Raw genomic sequence first — 22140 nt, 5'->3', positions numbered from 1 at the left:
GAAACGACAGCTTCCCTCAGTGATGGCCTCATCGAAAGGCACCGACGGGTTGGACCTCGAACAGTTCTCTGTGATGCGTTCTTTAACATCAAAGCTTAATCTAGCTAGCCGAGTGCCACCTGCGTACATAAGTATAATCAAGTGGGACTTAAGAAAAGTTGCGAAATTTCCGACGGTTGGAAAATTTCGTCATTGGTTTTATTTTTTCCAAAGGACTATTTTAATGAACTTTTTCGAAAATTATATTAAAAAGTTCTATCGCGGTTTTTTTTCTCCGAAAAATCGAAAAGTTCAAAATACGCCTAAATGGAAAAAATTTTTAATGCGGAGGAACAATTCTTTGATAGACTCGTCAATCTAAAACGAGCTCGGTCTAAAAAGCTATAAGAACTTAACGTCAACATGTATGCGATGTAATAGTGATCAGTAGTATTTATATTCTAATTCGCTACCCCGCTCAAACCAGCCGTATGCGACCCTCTTTATTATGCCCTCGTCAAAAAAATTGATAGGAATGATACATCAACGGAATGAAAAACTCGAAAATGTAAAAAGTAAAGCAAGAAAAAGAAACCACCCTACAAAACAATCTAAACTATGTTCGTATATGCAAAAACTTCTTCTAAGAGAGACTGACAATCCCTAGTCACTGGGTATTTAAGTTGAGGGCGTAGGGGCGGCCGTAAGACGCCAATGAATATAAATGACAATAGCTCGAATATTTAGCCTACCTGGCGCTAATGAAGCAATTGTAACAACATTTTGTTACCAGCAACGAAAACACCCTCTCATCGGCAGCAAATGATGGCTGTACAAGGGCGATTTTCTTGACAGTAGAGGCCCAGGATGGTATTTCTGCAGCTTTGTTTCTCCACCATCGCCAGGTGTCCGCAAGATCATCAAAATCATCTGGGATGTTTCCTACAATCGCCAGATATGCTGGGAGTTCATCCTTTAAGGACTGAATCGTGTTATCATCATTGAGAAACGGTACGGCTCTAATCCGATCAACATCTGTACCCCAAAGAAAGGTTTACGTAACCCATGATAAATACATACACCTTCAAAGTGCGAAGCTAGTTTTCGCCACGGAACTGAAACACGCCATTTAATTTTCAGTTTATCATAAGTCAACTGTTCTGGACCCAAGATGTTAGAGATAGAGGCAATAGCTCCACTTTCCGCCAAGGTATGCTCAAAATGTTTTTGCACGAAACGATGAAATGTTTATCATGCTTGCAGTCTTTTGTATGTTGTTGGGGATTAGTCCTAATTTATTACCCAGGGGAGGGAGTTTAGACGATTTTGAGGGATCTGATGGTTTTCAAGTACAACGGAGAGGGGGCCAGTCGTCGCTGACAAGGCATGGAGGAGAAGCTATAGGAAATTGACTACAAATGAATCGAAAGGGGGTCATAAGAATACAAAAGATCTTCAGGGTGGATCAGATATATTTTATTGTTACACAAGCTTCCCATCCCTTTCTCCTCCCCCACCCCCCCCCCCCACCCCCCCAACACACACACACACACACACACACACACACACACACACACACACACACATCCCGTTCAGGCAATAAAGAATGACCGGTCCCTTTGTACACTTTGTACAGGTTGCGAGTTACCACCATCGTACAGCCAGCGGATAAAAAAATACTTGAAAACAAAATCAGGTTTTTTGCCTATTAAGAGAAAACTGAGGCGACTTCTATGCTGTCACCACCAGAGCAAAGTCACACAACGAGCGTTCTTATTTCCGCTGGAGAAGTTTCAGGTCTACCACACAGCGTAACTATCGACCATCGTAATGACCGTAACCGCTGAACAGGTTTAGGGTCCGCGCTCACGATTTAAAATGGACAAGCATCGAAATATCCAGATGGATTGATCGTTTCTTTGCATATTTCAACTGCGATCGGGAAACAAAGCAGATGGAATTCCACAGCACAGAGTTTTACTTCTGTTTCCGTTAAGTAACAAAATATGCAAGTCAGTCGTTTGGCCAAGGGCGTCACGTTTGCCGCGTGCAGCCCTTACTCTAGCGTGGCTTTGCGAGGTTTGTCTTCAATCAGTATTATCTCGAGGCTGTTTGGAGGGTCATTCGGCGAACCGAAACCGAAGAAAGTTCCCAGCTACCTAAAGGTGCACGGCGTTGAAATCCAGGACGAGTTTCAGTGGCTGAAAGATCGTGGATCTAGGGTAAGCTAATATTGTTAATGTCACGTGCAGCTACATGTACAATACAGTCTTGATTGTGTGATTGATCAAAATTACATCTTGTTAAAGTTGGAAATATGCACTCATCAATGGCTTTCCCAGGATTAGGCTAGGGGTGGGAGATGGCAGTAAGGCTGTGCATAAATGTCAAAATCCTTAACCCACCCCCCTCTATCCAGGGGCAACCCATTGATAGGTGCATTACAGAAGTATAGGGTCATGCAGAAATCTTACCATAGACTACTGGAAACAAAAAAACAACTGCTTTTGATCTTGAATATGCAGTTTTACCACTAAAAACAGTGCTGCACCTCACTAAATGGTCTCTGCACATCACATGTTACAGTAACCACAGTTTGCCATTCATATGAGAAGTAGCTCTGCTTTGAACACTTAAATGGCAAGAGCAAGATTAAGGCCATTTTCTGCTTTCCTTTCATCAAAATGAACAGCCCACATACACTGACAGTGTATGGAAAGTCCAGAGGTGGTCTTCATAAATGCAACATACACATGGTTGCTTTTTAATACATTTACATGTATCACACCTTTGAGTTACAAGTACATGTAACTTTCTGTTCTGTTTTTAGGCTGTACGTAGTTATGTCAAACAAGAAAACAGGTGAGATATCTCTCCTTACAATTTGTTGTTACCAGGGTATATTGCTAATCTTCTACACTTTATACATGTACATTCAGGTCTTTGATTATAATTTGTAAAATATAATTTTTATGCTCAATCTGATGATTCCTGCTTCAGCTTAAGATGAAGTGATGGTAGTCCACCTGTTTTTTCTGTATATATTTTTCACCTAGCAAAGTGTCTATCCAAGTTTTTTTTTTTTGTTATTGTTATCCTTCTTGTAACATTTTGGTTTATACTTGTAGATATTGTGATGCTGTGTTGTCTGATACAGAAGCTTTCCAGGAGAAGCTGACAAACGAGATGAAAGACTGGTTCAATAAGCATTTTGACAATGAGTCCGTTCCAGAAGTAAGTTTACAAATAAGTCAATTTCCTCAGATCAGTAAACATATTTTCCATACTGTTCTCTATACATTTCCTGCTACTGACAAGGAGAATTTGTTTAACAATCAAGAGTTATTTTAGCTGGTGATCATTTCCTTTATTCTCCTGACCTTAATGTTTGCATCAGGGGTGATATTGTAAGGAGAAATTAGATGCTTATTACTTTTAAGGGGTTAAAGAGTTAACAGATATAAATTCCCAGGATGTTGAAAAAAGGAAAAAAAATCTGCTTTTAAGCTTTCACTGGTTCACACTCTGGCTGTGAGTGTAAGCTTCTCCAGGTTTGTGTACCTTGAGGTCCTGGTTACAAAGCCAGCCTCTCAGGCCCTGTTATTCTATCACATCCTATCACCCTTACCAAGTAAATCAACAACTTATCTTGAGAGAATTTTTTTGTTGTACTGCACTAAACTATGAAAATGATAATGAAATCTGTAATCAATAAGAGTGACCATTAGTTGATCTATTGCTAAATTCTCTAAACTAACATCATAAGAATTTTAAGTCGGACAGCAAAGCGAATTAATAACAACTGCTATTGAGATCTTGTGGAGGCGCGGTGGCCTCATGGTTGGTGCGCCCGACTCCGGATCGAGTGGTCCGGGTTCGAGCCCCGGCCAGGGACATTGTGTTGTGTTCTTAGGCAAGACACTGTACTCTCACAGTGCCTCTCTTCACCCAGGTGTTTAAGTGGGTACCAGCAAATTTCATGCTGGGGGGTAACCCTGCGATGGCATCCCATCCAGGCTGGGAGTAGAAATACTCTTAGTTGCTTCATGCTACAGAAACCGGAGTTAAACACCAGCCTGATGAGCCACTGGCTCGTAAACAGACTTTACTTTTTACCATTGAGATCTTGGGAGTGAAATTGCTAATGATTACAATAACAAAATGTAATTAGATAAGCTAAAATCTAAGGTTTGAGTACTGGCTGTCTGGAATACTCAATTTATTGGTGCTAGGAAAGACAGACAGCCACACTAATTATCCTTGTTTTAGAGTTTGTGTTAATTTTGATATTCCTCTTTGTTTAATTCATTATGACTCACAACCCAATCAGTTCTGTATTAATTTTTTTGGCAGGAGTTTGATGGCTGTATCTATTATTATTATTATTTTTTTTTTTTTTTTTTTTTGGGCAGGAGTTTGATGGCTTTATCTATTATTATTATTATTATTATTATTATTATTATTTTTATTTATTTATTTATTTTTTGGCAGGAGTTTGATGGCTTTATCTATTATTATTATTATTATTATTATTATTATTATTTATTTTCTTTTGGCAGGAGTTTGATGGCTTTATCTATTATTTGAGTAATCCTCCTGAAGACTCTTCCCTACCTGTGTATCGCAGAAGAAAAATATTAGAAGGTATTAATATCATTTAGTACTAGAGCAAATAAATACCAACAAAGTTTGATTGACTGTTAACTTTGGTTGTTGGGGTTTTATATCAAGCAGAATATTTTGATAAATTTTAACCAACTTATGATGTTTCTGTTTAACTGACATTGCCAATGTCTTCATGACATGACGACGTGATGTCGACATTTCAGTGGTTGATTCTAACCTACATTGAACTGGTACTCCTTTTCTACACTGCCCCTATCGGGACATTAGTCATGAGAGAGATTTAATTAGCACCGCATTTATTTGGAACAGCAAAAGTCAGCTTGCTATTTCACGTTCACATAAAATAGCATGAACCTTAGGTTGTGGTGGATTTGAAGGTGCTTTGTATGACTTACCGGGGCTCGAATTTAGTTTTTGGATCACTATCCCTTCGGGTTTGTAGACATCTCTATTACTAACCAAATTATCAAGTTTGGTATCCAAGCTCACGAGTTATGATATCTCAAATAATAAACATTTTCAATTGATAATAATGACTAGGACAAATTAAAGAGTAGCTGAAATTGCATGGTGACCTTAAAAACATTGACAATTATGCACCTATTTTATTTCTCTCTCGTTTACCATGATTAGTCAAGAACAGTACATCTACAGCACATTCTCTAAAAAAAGTTTAAGTTGATTAAACAACTTGAGTATTCTAAGTATTCCTCTGAGAGGCAGGTCTACGTGCTGAGGTTTACCAATGTTTAAATATGTTAGAAAATTTCACTAACCATGTCGGGTTAGTTGGACACATTTTTAGTAACCAAAGGTTGAAAATTACTAACCATTGGTTAACAGGTTACTGTTAATTTTGAGCCCTGCTTACAAGGAATAGTTTTGGTATCCTTTTTGGTGCAATTAACTTCTACTCTGTGAGAGAAAAAGTGAAGAAAATCTGACTTATGTACATGGCAAACACAGAACAGGTTACTTTCAAGTAGAAACTGCAAAGTGCAACCTGGAAATGTGAAAAAATGGCAGGAAAAACAAGGTGACGTGGTCACTCTTGCCATTGACATTTCATGTAAACACAGAGCTGAATCTCTCTATAAACAGTGAATGGGGGATGGGAGGGAGGAAGGGGGGGAATAAAGCAGTATTTTGTGTAATGATTGCAATGTTGAAATGACTTGTAGGGACTTGCTTTGAAAGTGGCATACACTGTACATGGTTGGAGTTATGGAGTTATAATTATACTGTAGTTTGTCACAGTGTTTTTATTATTTATTAATAATTTATTGCCTTTTTTCCATATTCCAACCATTTGCTTTGTTCATAAATGACTGTTTTGTTGTCTGATAGATGGTTCTTATGGCGACCCAGAAACAATTCTAGACCAGAATGAATTGAGAGAAAGATATGCATACGTTTCTATACCAAGAATTAAGATGTCTCCCTCAGGAAGGGTAAGCACACTGATCTTTATATTAACCCTGTAACTCCCAAGATCTGATTATGAATTCTCCTCTCTAGCTGCTACACATTTCCTTGTAAATTGGTTACGAGAATTTGGTGTTCAATCAAGGTAACAACTTGTACCTGATGAGTTTGAGTATTCTCATTACTTGTTTGGTTGATAATGATTGTGTGGAAATTGTAGGGAGAAGTTACAGGTTAATCACTCCTGGGAGTTAATAAAAGGGTTAAACATTAAGACTGACAAAAATAAATTTGTATTTTTCTTTTGATTGGTTATTTCCTCGTTTGTGTTTATAAATAAATTTTTTCAATCCTTTACTCCCAAGATCTGATTGTTAATTCTCCCCTCTAGCTGCAAAACATTCTCTTATACATGTAAATTAGTTTACTGGTGAGAATTTGGTAAGTGTGATTATTACACGACTTGGGCAGTCAGAGGGCCAATAACTAAAATCAACCAATCAAAGTGTTCTATTGCTGGTCAATATTCTCTCAGTATTAGACCGGGCACTGTCCCGAATGGTACCAAATGATACTGCGCTTGTGTCCCTTTGAGCTTCAGTCATATAATAAATCTCTTATTAACCAAGCTTGCTCGGGACCGTACTAGAAGAATATTGGCCCTCGGTCTTTTTTCTACAGACCTCGCTGCGCTCGGTCCGTACTGTCAAGACCTTGGGCCGATATTCTCCCAGAACAGCCCTTGTGCTTGGTTAATAAGATATTGTATTCTCATTACCTGTTTGGTGGATAATGTATGGATATGATAGGGGGAAGTTCCTTGTCAATCACTTCCAGGAGTTAAAGTTTTATTTATTAGTTTTGATTAGTAAGTTATTTTTTTTAAGTCTGTGCTTTGTTTTAAAATGAGTTCATTGAAGAAGAAATTTGAGGAAACATTGAAATATGTACTTCAATCTGTTTTTATAGTATATAGGCTTTTTGCTGGACAAAAGTAATACTGGGATGTACACCTTGTTTGTCACAGAGGCCCATGAAGGGATCATGAATTTTATTGATGCCATACCTAATGTTGTAAATTTTGGTGAGTTTAATGAATTACTAAACAGCAATAATCATTGCTTAAATTAGAATAATATTATAATTTTAATAATTATAAAATGATAATGATTGTAAAAATTAAAAATTGCTGTTTGTTTGGCTTTGATCTTGTACTGGTTACAAGGAAATGCTTGGAGGGTACATTTAACAAATGGTAAACACCACAGCGTACACTATTGAGTTATGGATGCACACGGGAGGTTGCTAAGCACGAAAGAAGCATAAGAGTCGCTCGAGGCGATAGCCGAGAGCGACTCTAGCTTCTTGAGTGCTTAGCAAACCTCCCAAGTGCATCCATAACTCAATAGCGTACGCTGTGGTGTTTACCATTTGTTTTATAACATAACATTGATACATTGTTGCTAAAGAGTTCCCTTTTATTTAACAAATCTTACGCGACCAGAAAAAACAAGCGCGCGCGGAAAAATAGTCTTTGCATTTGCTCACGTCAGCAGTGTACACCCATGGGCAAATGGGGGACGCTAAATTGACCAATCAGAGCGCACGCTTTGCTTTGGTTATGTTATAAAATATTATAGATTGTCTTGCCCAAGAACACCATACAGTGACTCTGTTTTGGGTTAGCTGGTTGTTCAAAACTGGGTTAAGATAACCTAGTATTAGAGTGAAATCTGATTTCAGATCTGAAAGCGTAGAAGAAAATTTAGTACAACTTTTTTTGTCTAGAATTTGAATATTGGATGGTCCAAAAAGAGTACTGAGAAAATTATCCCCAAATGGCCTTAAAACGAAGAACTAATTAAAAGATACCTGGATTAAAATGCAACCTTGGGTTAGCGCTAATCGGCCTTCAAACAACTTGGCCATGGACTCAAACTGGGACTTGTGATCAAGGATACAGGGCAATGACCAATAGCCCATTTCCAAAGTACCTTTGGCCTCTTTATCAAAGGGATACCTGGTGTTCATCCTTAAGTTTTCATTCAAATGTAAATTAAACTCATTTTCACAAGAATGGTTATAAGTACCAGGCCTCATTTTGAAAAAGAGGCCAAAGATAATTTGGAAATGACCTTGGCTGTTGGCTACCAGTTTCCCTTTGCAATGTGCTTGCACCTCAGAACAAGTTACATATTAAAAGGGGAGGTTTTTGACAATGATAGTATGAATATCTCCTTTCAATTTTAGAATGGGGATGTGATGACCTCACCTTATACTACACTAGACCAGATGAACAAAATCGACCATTTGCTGCGTTAATGCACAAAACCTGTCAGAGTGTTCTGTCAGATGTTGTTCTGCATGAAGAGAAAGATGAAAGGTTGGTTAATTTTTTATTGGGCAGTTTTATATATGATAGTACAGTTGAACCCCGATAACTTGAACCTGCTGTAACTTGAATTCCCCACTACCTCAAAGCAGAACTGATTTCCCTTGGATTTTCCTTATAATTATATTTACAGTAATTTTAACCTGTACAACTTGAAACCCCAATAACTCAAAACCTTGCTAACTTGAAGTGATATTATTTTTCTTCCCTTCAGGTACTTTTCTTTGTAATTTTACCCTTGATAAATTCAAGTCAATTTTCACTTTTGTGGACTAATGAGCCATAACATTAAATTTTTGTACCAAAAGATTACATTTAATCTCATTTATATATTATGACAAATTGACCTTTGTCAAAATCACATGTTTGTATGTCCATAAACAAACATTTTTGACAGTTCTTCCCAGCGAAAATAAATTATGATGGTGCCTAAACTAGAATCGATCTGTTTGTCACTACTTGTAGTCTTTTTGTTCAAAACCCGTATAACTCGAAAACCCCATGCAATAACTCAAAGTAAATTCAATTCCCCGTGAAAGTTTGAGTCATCGGGGTTCTACTGTATTCTCTCGGTTGAAAACATTTTTGGGAGATAACCCACTATTCTAATATCTCAGGAGTGTCTTTTTATGCCTGCACTCCCCTATTGTGAGGAAAGTGCACCACTATTTTTTTGTTGAACTGTACAGTCGAAAAGAGTCTGAGAAGTGTGATGCAGTGTATGTTTTGATATTCCCTAATCAATTGCAGTGGTCATGAACTAATCTTTTCTTTAGATTTATTGTTGATGTAAGTGCAACTAAAGACAGGGAATTTATAACAATCAACTGCAACTCAAGGTCCACATCTGAGGTAAGTCTGTTATCCAAGTCATTGATGATTAACTCTTTAACTTCCAAGATCTGATTGTTAATTCTCCCCTCTGGCTGCTAATCATTTCCCTGTAAATTAGTTATGAGAATTTGGTGCTACATGTAGATCAGGATAACAACTTCCTGATAAGTTTAAGTATTCTCATTACCTGTTTGTTGAATAATGTATGGATATTATAGGGAGAAGTTACATGTTCATCACTTCTGGGGGTTAATGGGTTAAATTGAAACAGATAAACCTCCATTAATGCATCAATCTTAGCACACAGCCTTGTGAAAAAGTGTCAGACATCAATTTTGCAGTCTTGTAGACTGAGGTGGGCATGTCTTTCAAGTACCAGTAGACCAAATTTGTCCCATGTCCTTCTCTAAATGAACTGCCAACACTGTTTCCAGTGTTCAACAAGCACCTATCAATAATAATTGGCAGTGAGACACTGTCTACATGGTTGGGTAAAATGGTCCCCCAGCTCTTAAGTTCCATGTAGGATCTTCAAGTAATGGTTGTGATTATTTGCAATAGCATACTTATAAGCTTTAATTAATAACTTTGTTGTAAATTTCCATAAGAATATAGTGGTATAGTGTTTGTCCCTCAGCCTTCTCCTCGCCTCTGGCATGTTCCATTTAGTAGTGTTAACAAATCAACAGTGGTTTAGCATGGTCTGTTCTCTTATCAACAGCCATATTCGTCATCACAGTGATCAAAATGTTGTGGACTCTGTTTTTTACGGCAATAAAATTATGTCATATAAAATGAATCTTTCAGTGCATGACGTTATTGTGTGACACATTTATATAAGCAGCATTGTCTTCACTCTTATCAGCCAATCAGGTTGCAACATTACTGCCAATTGCGGGCAAAACATTCATTTCAATTTTAAGTGAACTATACATGTCCATTGTTTCCACAAACACCCTGGAAACAATTTCAAGTGGACTTATTGTACAGTATTCTTTTTTGTAGGTTAGCATTGTAGACATCAAGGATGGATCCTTTGTTTGTAAACCTCTTCACCCCCGGCAACAGGGAATGGAGTACTACGTGGACCACAGAGATGATCAGTTTTATATAATAACAAACGCAGATGAAAAAAACTATAGAGTAAGTATATCCTATGTCCATGGCACAATGCAAAAGGTTACAATCATTTGTGACAAAAAGCATTGCAAGCTCTCCTGAAGTAGTATCAGGAAGTTAAGGGGCAGCTTGGTGAGTGCAGTGGAATCCAGATCAATGAGTAAGAGGTCCAAGCCCTGTCTTCATCATTGTGTTGTGTTTACTACTTGCAGTTAGCTTTTGTTTTAATTACATACAGTACTACAAAAAAGTAATTAACCCTTTAATTTTACCCGTGAGTGATCAAGACCGAATTTCTCCTTACAACATCCATGCAACATTAAAGTGCACCTACACCCAAAAAATTTTTTTGCTCAACGAAGTAAGCTTATTTTTTTGAGTATTTCTGCGCAAAAATTTTTTTATTTGCTCAAATCTTCAATTTTCTATGCCCAGTCAAAATATGGAAAATCAGCCGCCATCTTGCCCCACGACCGAGTTTAAAGAGGAATGGCTCTAGTGGGTAATGTGACGTCAAATCGAGAACACGAAAGTCTGCATTTCACACATTTTCACTTGTTTGGGAAGGTTGTAGTCGATAATTGTCCGAAAATATGCCGACTAAGTGTGTTGTAGAAGGATGTAGCAACGTGCGAAATTTGCAAGAGGGTATCGCGCTTCATACATTCTTCATACAACACACCTAGTCGGCATATTTCGGACATTATTGATGACAATCTTCCCAAACAAGTGAAAATGTGTGAGTTGCAGACTTTCGTGTTCTCGATTTGACATCACATTACCCGCTAGAGCCATTCTTCTTTAAACTCGGTCGTGGGGCAAGATGGCAGCCGATTTTCCGTATTTTGACTGGGCATAGAAAATTAAAGATTTGAGCAAATTAAAAAATTTTTGCACAGAAATACTCCAAAAAATAAGCTTATTTCGTTAAGCGAAAAAAAAATTTTGGGTCTAGGTGCACTTTAAGTAGCCAAGTAATGAGAGTAAAGAAAAGTGTATCAACTAGGCAATTATTAGTTGATCCAATACCAAATTCTCAAAACTAACATCATAAGAATTATATGGCAGATTGTGAGGAGAATTACAGTAAGTGAGATCTTGGGAGGTAAAGGTTAATTAAAAGTCTGTACAGGAGCCAAGTGTACCGGAGCCAAGGGGTCTTTCCAGCTGGAGCTTTTTCAGTGTCTTAATAGCATGATGAAGAGATTTGTGGGAAGATTTCTACTCCCACTGGATGCATTTTAGCAAGTTTCCCTGACAGTTTGTCAGCACCTGTTGTGAGAATAATTGATGATGAGGGTGATGACTTTATTTAAACTTGGATGAAAATGAGGCTTATTAGGCCTCTAGCAATAGAGATGCTAAATAAATATACTGAGGAAAAATAATATGAATGTAAATTACAGAGTGTAAAAAAAATTATAAGCCTAAATATGAATAATGATATATTAAATATTATTAAAAACTGGATCATTGGATAATGCAGTTCAAGACTTTTTATTGGCTAAGCCATTATGGTATATGAGCCAATATACCATAATCTGATATCTGTACATTGTAACATCCAGTTTCTTCCTACAAAATAAATTCGGGAAGATTTTCCTAATATCTTGGGGGCCATTTTTATAATAAAACAATTATTCCACTCGCGCTTGTTGGATATGAGATGATTATAGCCAACTTGGCGCTACGCGCCTCGTTGGCTATCTATCACCTCATATCCAACGCACGCTTGTGGAATAATTGTTAATTACAAATTACTTAGTTTTCTTATCTCATTCCTGAAAGGGCCAAATCCGGTCATTATCATTATCTTAGCTTATCAGGTAATGCATTCCAAGCCTTAACAGTAATTTAATTAAAAGCCTTAATTAGGAGCATTGTAATTAAAATGTTAAACCTGGACCCCTTGACTGGGAGTCTAATGCACCAACTGTAAGGTCACCATGGGCTGGTTATTGAAACAAAGTTTGGCCATTGTATAACAAAACTGTATTCTAAGTCATCAGCAATGTTCTAATTTAGGTGATGACTGTACCAAAGAGCAATCCAGGAAGGGAAAATTGGCAAACATTTATTGAAGACAAAGCAGAGGTTAGTTAGAGCCTTAAGTTGGTTTTCTAAATTAAACATTGACAGCTTATCAATTTGTTTGTGATCCTAACTTGCATTTGTTTAATTTGATTTTGTCAGAATTTCCTAGATGACATGGATATCTTTCAGAACTACTGTGTGGTTTATGAAAGATGTAAAACAATTCCTCAGCTCCATGTTGTACCACTAGATATGCCTCAAGATCAGTACATAGTGCAGGTACTTTAAACTCTTAATTTGTTGTATTTTCTTAGTGCAGTTTGTTGAAATAGCTTGGAGCCAACCTCAGACTTTTAAAATGATCATATTAATTTTTATGCACTGCATGGGGTAGCAAAGATTGAATCACAAGGAAGTGAGGAGTGAAGTGCCTTGCACAAAATACAACTCACTTGACTGGTTAGGGACTGGACTTAGCGGGGGTGGTTGTAAAATGTAAAGTCTGTTTACGAGCCTAGTGGCCCATTAGGCTGGTGCTTAACTCCAGTTTCTGTAGCATGAAGCGACTAGGAGTATTTCTACTCCCCCCTGGATGGGATGCTAGTCCATCGCAGGGTTACCCCCAGCATTAAATTTCCAGTACCCATTTATACATCTGGGTGAAGAGAGGCACTGTGAAAGTAACGTGACTGTTTTGTCTAAGAACACAACACAATGTCCCAGCCAGGGCTCGAACCCGGACCACTTGATCCGGAGTTGAGTGCACTAACCATGAGGCCACCGCGCCTCCACAGCGGGGGTGGTTACTTGTTAGTAAATTGCTGATGGGGATGTGCCCCTGGATGGAGTTACATTTAGCACTACTGGACTGACTTAAGTAGGTAATGTGTTGCATTTTCAATAGTGTTTAACTTACTAGAATGGGGTCACACATTAATTTTTTGGGATTTTGGTGGTAAGAAAATTCTGGTTAGTAGGGGTTTATAAATGGGAAGATTAATTTTACATTTAGCAAGTGTACCAGAATGTTTGTACTTTAGGTGAAAAGTTAAGTGTTCTACATTCAGTTAAACAAGTACTTTCAAGTTTAAAAACTCAAAAAGCTTCTCAGTAGAAAGTGTATAAATAGAAATTGACAAAGGTGGTGTTCTGTAATTGGGCACAGAGTTAAGCTAAGGGGGTATGGGTACTGAGAGGCCAGCAGCACTTACATGTACAATTGGCACTAAACCCATTGGCTAACTCTCACTGTGGAGAAACCTTTTCACTTCAAGCAAAGTAACATGATTTGCAGTTCTTAGTTGCAATAGTTACTGGTGATAAGAAAGTATGAAATGAAAAAAGTGTTTGCTCATTTCTGTCACCTTTTATTCAGAACTGGTCTGCCATTTTAATTTTTTAATTCAGCTTAATGATTATTTGACTGTTTACTGCAATAAACAAATCAAAACTGTGAAAAGCATAAAAACTTTGATGTACCAGTTGGTGATAGTTTGGATGATGTCAGGTTTTCAAAGTTTCAATATCAGAGTTTGACCCAGACCATTTTTGAAATGACCCAATTTAAATTTTTTTGGGGGACATATGACCCACTTTGGCTAATTTCTAGATTGAACACTGACCTCTTTTTAGTACACGACTTTATTTTTATTTCTTCTAGCTGACAAACATTTTTTTTATTGCAGCTTCCTGAAGATGTTTGTGTTTTAGAGGCTGGATCCAATCTGGTAAATCATCCTGATGATTATTATATTTTCACAAGAAATAATCTGTTTATATACTTGGACATTGTTTCAGGAAATGTTGTGTAAATGAGAACTAATGTTTGGCAATAATTTTCACATGATTTTCAGATGTTTGATCATGACAGTGTACGACTAACAGTTTCCTCGCCAATATTACCAGCTCGTGTCTTGGAGTACAACTTGGAGACCAAGTCAATGGTATTTTGAAGTTATTAATAGTGATGAGTTAGCTCCCCAGCAAGAAAAATTTCAGGTCATAGAACACTTACTATAGTGAACATCACTTACTGTCACAGTGATAAAAATTGGTGCAGACTGAAACAAGATGATTTTAGGACCTGGGTAATTTAATATCTGTGGTAACCTTATTTTACCTGTTCACTTCCAATACCTCATATTAAGTAAACTGACTTCTTTTACTGCCTTTTATATGTTTTTTTTTTTTTATGCTATTTGGAAGAATTTATTATTGGATCAACTAGTAATCCCCTAATTGATATTTTTCTTTATTCTCGTCACTTGTCTGCTTGACAAGTCTGTATTGATCTTGTATTGATCTTGCATTGATCTTGCATTGATCTTGCATTGATCTTGCATTGATCTTGCATTGATCTTGCATTGATCTTGCATTGATCTTGCATTGATCTTGCATTGATCTTGCAGTGATCTTGCATTGATCTTGCATTGATCTTGCATTGATCTTGTATTGATCTTGCATTGATCTTGTAAGGAGAAATTCTACCCTGGTCACTCACAGGAGTTAATGGGTTGATATGTTACATGCACTGTACTTAATGACATTTAATGTTTAAAATATCATTTCTCAAAAATAAAGTGACGGATGTAAGGAATCCCCTTTTAGCTAGGAAGAACTGACATTTAATGCCCCTATATTTTATTCGAGACCATTGTGGGACACTATCATAAAATTTTTACAGCATACTTAATTTCTTCTGTGGCTCTTTCTTTGTCACTTCTCCCTTGAAATCTTGTAGGTCATCACTTGATAAACATGTCGTATATAAGAACGATCCTTTGCAGTAAAGCACTATTTGAGCAATAGTGGAAATCAGACCTGAAAAAAATTTCAGGCCTGTACGGGATTCGAACCACTGACCGGGATTCGAACCACTGACCGGGATTCGAACCACTGATTTCCACTATTGCTCAAATAGTGCTTTACTGCGAAGGATCGTTCTTATATACGTCTCATAACCGCAGTTCACTCATATGTTTCTTATGTTTGTTGTTGTTTGATAAACATGTGTTATCCTTACCTCTTTACTTCCCTCAGGTTGAAAAACATAGCTTCTCTGTTTTGCCATCTTTTGACAGTTCAGACTTTTGCTGCACCCGGCTTGAAATACAAAGTAAAGTAAGATACAATTGTGCTTTGATTCTCTCTAATCTATTATCAAATGATAATAACAACATTTTTGTTGATATAAAACTGCTGCAACTTCATGGGAACTTGTTTAGCATTCAGGGTTTTGGTGGAGTAAATATGTACAGTTTACAGTAGTGTCACTAAAGGATGTGGTTGTAGCTAATTAACAACTATTCACCGAAGTGGAGGTGGTTAGTGATGGATATTTACCGAGCCGCGAAGCGGCAAGTTAAATATCCACTGCTAACCACCGACCCTGAAGTGAATAGTTGTTTTAGTATTATAGTAAAACAGTGAGATAATATACACCACCGTCGTTAATTTGAGTGATTTCTTTGCTTGTCATGGATGCAAACCGGGACGCCATTTTTTCCTGAGTTGCTCAGAGGTAAATAGCAAAGGATATTCGAAGTTTGACTAGCCAATCAGAGTGCACCTTCAATGCTATCCACTGTTTTAGTATATACTAATGCTTGTTAGTATATACTAAAACAGTGGATAGCATTGAAGGAGCGCTCTGATTGGCTAGTCAAACTCCGAATATCCGTTGCTATTTACCTCAGAGCAACTCGGGAAAAAATGGCCTGCCGGTTTGCATCCGTGACAAGCGAAGAAATCACTTAAATAACGAGGAAGCAGTCCCTGAAAACACAGAGAAAGCGACTAAATTTGGTTTGGCCGTGTTTAAAGGTAATGGTAACCGGGAGTTATCGATAAAAACCAATGAAAAAGGTTTAGTTTACAAATGCAAATTAATCTTGCGCACCTCACTTGTTCACTTGAAAATCAAAGTTGAATGGTATTTTTTACAGAATGGTTTCCAATATAGAAAGAGTTTGCAACACCATTTGAAGAAATTTCGCCACCAGAGCTAAAGAAATGTCTTCAGAAATTTTATCTGTCAGTGAAAAAACCAGACGGCAGTTTTCACAAAAAAAAAAAGTCACTTACCGCTATCCGAGCCGCGTTAGATCGTTACGTGCGGGAAAATGTTGGAATCGTTGCTGGAATGTATGAATTAAAATCAATTTTTGGTGGTGTACATTATCTCATTCACCTCAGTGTTGGTGGTTAGCGGTGGATATTTACCTCGCCGCTTTGCAGCTCGGTAAATATCCACTGCTAACCACCTTCACTTCGGTGAATAGTTGTTAATTATCTGTAGCCTATGTACAGCTGCCCCCTTTGCTATTTTTTTCTTTTGGAGGATAGGAAGCGGCAGTACCCAGGCTAGTAATCCCCAGACATGTATATCAAGAATACACAATACAAGTGAAAATTTATGACAAGAATTGTCAAACAACCATTTAGCAACCTGACATACATGTATCCATCCCCAAATAGCAGCACTTGGACCATTACTGGAAAATCTCTCTACCTACCATGAACATTTTTTGATTTTGTGTAACAATGAGTTTGAAATAAAGGGTAAAGAAATAAAGAACAAAAATTAAAACCATCGGCATCATGATACAAACTAAAAGTACTGCATATCCACTGCAGCTACAGTTAAAATGTCTCGTGCATCAGAATTTGTAGCTTTTCTTGCAAAATTATGATTTTCTGAGGATGAGTATATTTGACTTTGTCAGTGTGCTGCCGAGGATAATTTGAAGGAATGTCTTGAAAATTCATCCTATTTGTCAAAACCCATTGGTCAGCCATAAGATTTGGCTAACATTCATTCAAAAAATTCTTTTCAAAACCAAACAGATGACCAACAAATTCATTTGTTTCAACAGATAGGCAAATGTAAAACTATATTTTGCCATTTGAGAGGTCACAAGTCATACAGAATTATTCCTTTGATGACTTTAAATTATATTTTTTGGTTATTTTGATTTTTAGGATGGAACTCACATACCTGTCACTTTATTTCATCGCAAAGATCTGAAAAAGGAAGGAAGCAATCCCTTACTTCTACACGTTTATGGTAATGTACCTTTTTTTCAAAACTTGCTTTAACTTATAGCTCTGTCTTCACAGGTAAGCAGAACATAAATTAACAGTTTTCTCAATTATATCTTTCTCAAGGTGAATTACTGTACACTAGTTAAATATTTCATAACCTGTCTGTTGTAGGCTCATATGGTATCAATGTCAACATGGGTTTTGATGTGGAAAGGATCAGTTTGTTAAAGCGGGGCTGGTGTCTTGCCTTTTGCCATGTCAGGTAATTTATTTATTATAATACAGTGTAATCTAACCCATGTGACTAGAAAATGATTGTTATAAGTGGGGTTGTTGATTTTTTTTCATTCTATTTTTTACTTAGTTATGTTTTCCAAGATTTCTTATTGAATCAAGTGTTATTGAATATCATCGATTGTGGGATAAAATCTTAAACAGAAACGAGAATAAATAGATCTTTGCTCAATGGGTCTGCGCTGCTATACTTCTCATGTTTCTCACTTTAATATTTAAACACATCATTATTATTTGAATAAAAACGAGATCCGTGTTCTTCAGAGGTGGTGGTGAACTTGGACGGGAGTGGTACTTAGATGGAAAGTTACAGAATAAACATAAAGGCTTTGAGGTACATGTATGCACTTTTCATTCCATGGCAAGTGTCGTTTTACAGCTTGTAAATTTTGTTGCTTTCTAGAGCATTTTGTTGGAAAATGATAGGTCTTTCACCTTGCAGGATTTTGAAGCTTGTGCAAAAGCATTGCATAATCTGGGGTATTCCAACCCACAGTTGACAGCAGCACGTGGAACAAGTGCTGGAGGATTGATAGTGGGGGCGGTCTGTAACAGATCACCTGAGTTATTTAAGGCTGTTATTCTCAAGGTAAAACCACTTTTATAGAATGCAGTATGTTTCTGTTGTTGTCCATGCTTTTTTTTTTATGATGATGATGCTAACAATCATGACGTTGATGAGGAAGCCAATATTAATGTTGATGACAATATTGATGATGCAGACAATTGATCGTAATGTTTATTGCTCAGCTTGTTGTTACTGCTTGGGTACCAGTATTAATTAAAGTGTTATTCAGGATTTCATCAGCTATAGAGTTTGAGAAAATACAAACACCAATTTTTTTTAATACTTAAGTGTAATTTTATAAAACCATCCTCTATCCTTTAGAAAGCTCTTTTGGTGCATCAGATCTTTATTTGCAAGCCATCATTACACTGTTAATAATCAGAGCTTTCTCTGACAGGTTCCATTTTTAGACATTTTGATGTCAATGTTAGACCCTTCTCTTCCGCTGACAGTTCAGGAATATGAGGAGTGGGGTGAGCCAGGGTATGACATGTTTGTTTCCAGAATGAAACTGTTCTCAATATGTACTTGCGAATGCATGTGAGATTATTTTTGAAGATTTTAAAAGATTGCTGTGCAATAATGGTCACACAGTGTGACAAACTGACAGCTCAGGTGGGGTTATTCCTGAAACAGACTGCTGTGGGTAACAATCTGGCCAGTACCATCATCTGTACCTTGTGTGTAGGCTTGCATTTGGGCTGTGACACAAATGACAAGGCCAATGCATTCAAAGCACTAATGAGTCTGTTCATAGGGTTAGCATCATTTGAGACACTTTCATCATAAGTTTTGTCATCCATGCATCCCTGTTCTTGTACTTGTCAACTATTATAAAAACTGAATGTCTGCAATTTTATTTTTCAGGTCCAATGAAAGTGACTTTCATTACATCAAATCGTACTGTCCATATCAGAACATAAGAGATCAGGTACAGTTTTGGCACAGTGATGAAAATCTTATTATGTTGAAATATTTAGGATGGAATCGCATCATTTGATAAAATCTTGCATTCTAATTGGTTAACAAAAGGAGGTATTTAGCATGGAATTGCAAGTTGAAAACAAGGCTAAGTGGTATTGTTTCACATCTACATACATAACAACTATAATAATATGTAATGCTGTTTTCCTTTATTCCTAATGTTATTCAATTACGTGATTCAAGGAAAATCCAATACTTGACTCACAAATTTCGCATTAAATTGCACTTGAAAACTGATATCGTACTCATTGCTTTCTGATTTGTGCGAGCCGGTTTTTGTGTGCAATTTAATGGGGAATTGCCTTGTCAAGTAATGAATTTTCCTGTAAAATTCAAAATAATTATCCAGTCTTTTTTATTAATTTTTGCCTGAAGGAAAACTCACAAGTCATGACTTGTGATAATTGACCAGTCCACTGCCAGTACTCATCTCTACTCCGGGGTGGAGAGATAGAGGCACTGTGTGTGAAAGTACAAGTTTTTTTTTTCTCCAGAACACAACTCAAATGACCCCACCAGGTCTCAAAACTGGACTGCAAGACCCAGTGCACTAACCATTCCGCTAGGGTATCTCCCATGAATATGATCATGGAATGCAATTAAATGTAATTATATAAACCGTTGTATTGTTAATATTGCATAATCCACAGATGTACCCCTCAGTGATGGTGACCACTGCAATGAATGATGATCGTGTGCCATACTGGCTGCCCCTGAAGTGGGTTGCTCGACTGAGAGATCAGTTGTCGTACCACGCCCAGGGAGAAAAGCCGCTTGTTGTGTGTTGTGTTGAATATTATGGAGGACACTCGGAAACAGAAGGAGTGTACCACAGAATTGAAAAGGCAGGTTTACTACATCCTTTGCTTTCTCCACTATACTTTTTTAAAGGGGCTTCACAGAATTTAGATCTTTTCAATCTAAGTGGCAGATATTGGTAGAGCTTATACTAGTTCAGATACCCATAGAATGAAGCATCTACATGTCATGTGCATGAATTGTTTCGCTAACGAACAGCTTGCTAAGGTCCTAGGCTTTTTTACCAATGTCTCGAGTCAGTTCAGTGAGGTTTTTTTTTGGTTGTTTCACTAACATGAAAGGTTAATTCTCTTGTGTCTTGTCAGTTCTGTTTTCTTTGAAGTAGGGATCTCCAATCCACCCTTCCCTTTGTATCGAAGTGACTTGAGTTGTACTTTCTGCATGTATCAAATCGACTTCAGTTTGTTGTGAGTCAGCTATTTGTTTTGAATCAACTTTCAGTGTGTATTGAAACAATTCAACTCCCTTACAACTTTCTGGTCAATTACAATTTGATTACGTGCAAGTTCTGCGGATGGAATAACTATTAAATGTTTTGTGTAAGACATCAGCAAAACAACCCTTTAGACATTAGCAAATTGTCTTGAGATGTTGGCCAAATGACCCAAGATGTTAACAAAACAACCTGTAGGCAAAACAAACAATTACTGTGTTGGAGTATTGTAACTGCCCTTCAAGGGAATGCCACTCCCTCACAAGAAACTTCCTGACAAACTGTCAAGTTTTCCTGATGATCCACTGATCCACTCATTTTTTTTTTCATATCCAACAGTTACTAGAACTTTAGTTTCCCAACTTCACGTGATAGTTTTATCCACTCTATTATAATTATGCAAATAATGTAGATAGATTTTGACACATTTTAGTATACCAGGACATGTATATATTCACCGCACTTTTATCAAACTACATGTACAAAGTACAGCTGTACCATTTCTTATACGCAAACAACATCTAATCCTTGCTACAGATCAAACCACTCTAATCAAAATGCATTCTTATTCTAACAATTTAAAATAAAATTCAGTAAATAATGAAAAGAATTGAAATTTTTTTTTTTTTTTTACTTTTTTCTTAGGCTGCAAAAGAGTATGCTTTCCTTTTCAAGGCATTAGGGCTACCCCTGGAGTAAAGGGGAATCTGTCAGATAGTGTGAAGAAAACAATGTGTACTTCGTTCTGTGGATAATACCAGCATTCGGTCAAGATGTGGAAAGGGCTGTGGAGTTTTCCGTGTTAGAAAGTTGTGAATGAAATATGAAAGGAGCAATTCTTTAATGAATTTTTTCTCTAATAAAAGCTTAATACACTACTCAATTCTTGTTTGTTTTATCTGCAAAATGAAGGTTCTACCATAAAGGGAATATTGGCTGAAAAAGTGTCTCTCTGGTTCCTCTTCAAGATTTCCAAAACTAGATCAAATCTGAAATGTTTACTTTTTCATTTAAAAGTTCTGCCTGCTGTCATATTGAAATCAAGTGGCAAGTAAACAGATGTCATATTGACCTCTCAGGAAACTTTACGAGGTGAAACACGGCTGTTAGTGGAAAATGTGAAGGTAAAAAGTCTGAAAATGAAATGCCCAGTATTCAAACCATTTGAAGAATTTTTTTGCTTTAAACATGAGTCCATGCTTTAACCCATCAAGTGTAGTTTACATCATCCCAAACTTATGGTTTAGAACTTTGTTATTCAGCCAAGATTCCCTTTAATGACACTATAAATTGTTTTTCAAAAAGGCTAGTTTTACAATATCATTCTAAAAAAGGCCTGAGTGGGACCTACCAAAGCCCGCTGTATGTGTTCCCCTAGTGGGGTGGGGGGGGGGGAGGGGGTCTGGGAACAGGGAGTCACTCACCCAGAGATTGAACACCAATCATTCAGGTATTCTATTCCTTTCCTGGTGATATTAAATTTATTTACTTTGAGGTAAGTTCGATCTAAAATTCAAATTGCCAATGTTTTTCCTTACCGTAGTAGTATGCTTCAGGTTGCAAATTGGGTTAGCTCAATTGGTAGAGCGC

At 37.1% G+C, this 22140-nt stretch overlaps 1 protein-coding gene across 2 annotated transcripts; it reads left to right on the top strand.

The window, feature by feature from the left end:
- Positions 1-1802: 1802 nt before the first annotated feature.
- Positions 1803-21433, top strand: LOC111329819 (uncharacterized). 2 transcript variants are annotated; one of them, XM_088725245.1, is made up of 22 exons: positions 1814-2201; positions 2810-2841; positions 3108-3213; positions 4539-4623; positions 5953-6056; positions 7000-7114; positions 8281-8413; positions 9199-9274; positions 10262-10399; positions 12401-12469; positions 12569-12688; positions 14095-14136; positions 14263-14352; positions 15449-15529; positions 17390-17474; positions 17624-17714; positions 18011-18080; positions 18189-18335; positions 18712-18797; positions 19182-19245; positions 19949-20143; positions 21196-21433. In XM_088725245.1, exons 1-22 carry the CDS (start codon positions 1986-1988, stop codon positions 21247-21249), a joined length of 2199 nt encoding a protein of 732 aa, XP_088581371.1. In that variant the 5' UTR covers positions 1814-1985; the 3' UTR covers positions 21250-21433. The 2 variants fall into 2 exon arrangements, with proteins under 2 accessions (XP_088581372.1, XP_088581371.1); XM_088725246.1 differs by lacking the exon at positions 21196-21433 and having other exon boundaries at positions 1803-2201; positions 18712-18787; positions 19949-20089.
- Positions 21434-22140: the final 707 nt, after the last annotated feature.

The sequence above is a fragment of the Stylophora pistillata genome, chromosome 6, assembly GCF_964205215.1.
Source record: "Stylophora pistillata chromosome 6, jaStyPist1.2, whole genome shotgun sequence".
In the NCBI taxonomy this organism is placed as follows: Eukaryota; Metazoa; Cnidaria; class Anthozoa; order Scleractinia; family Pocilloporidae; genus Stylophora; species Stylophora pistillata.
Note: the sequence above shows the minus strand (reverse complement) of the source record. Positions and strands in the feature narration are given on the sequence as shown.

What these genes read in the sequence shown, in the direction of transcription:
- LOC111329819 (XM_088725245.1), top strand. Translation starts at nt 1,986, where the DNA reads ATGCAAGTCAGTCGTTTGGCCAAGGGCGTCACGTTTGCCGCGTGCAGC. An exon ending in ACCTAATGTTGTAAATTTTG is followed by an intron (nt 7,115 to 8,280) that starts GTGAGTTTAATG and finishes TTTCAATTTTAG; the next exon opens with AATGGGGATGTGATGACCTC. An exon ending in TTAAGGCTGTTATTCTCAAG is followed by an intron (nt 18,336 to 18,711) that starts GTAAAACCACTT and finishes TTTCTCTGACAG; the next exon opens with GTTCCATTTTTAGACATTTT.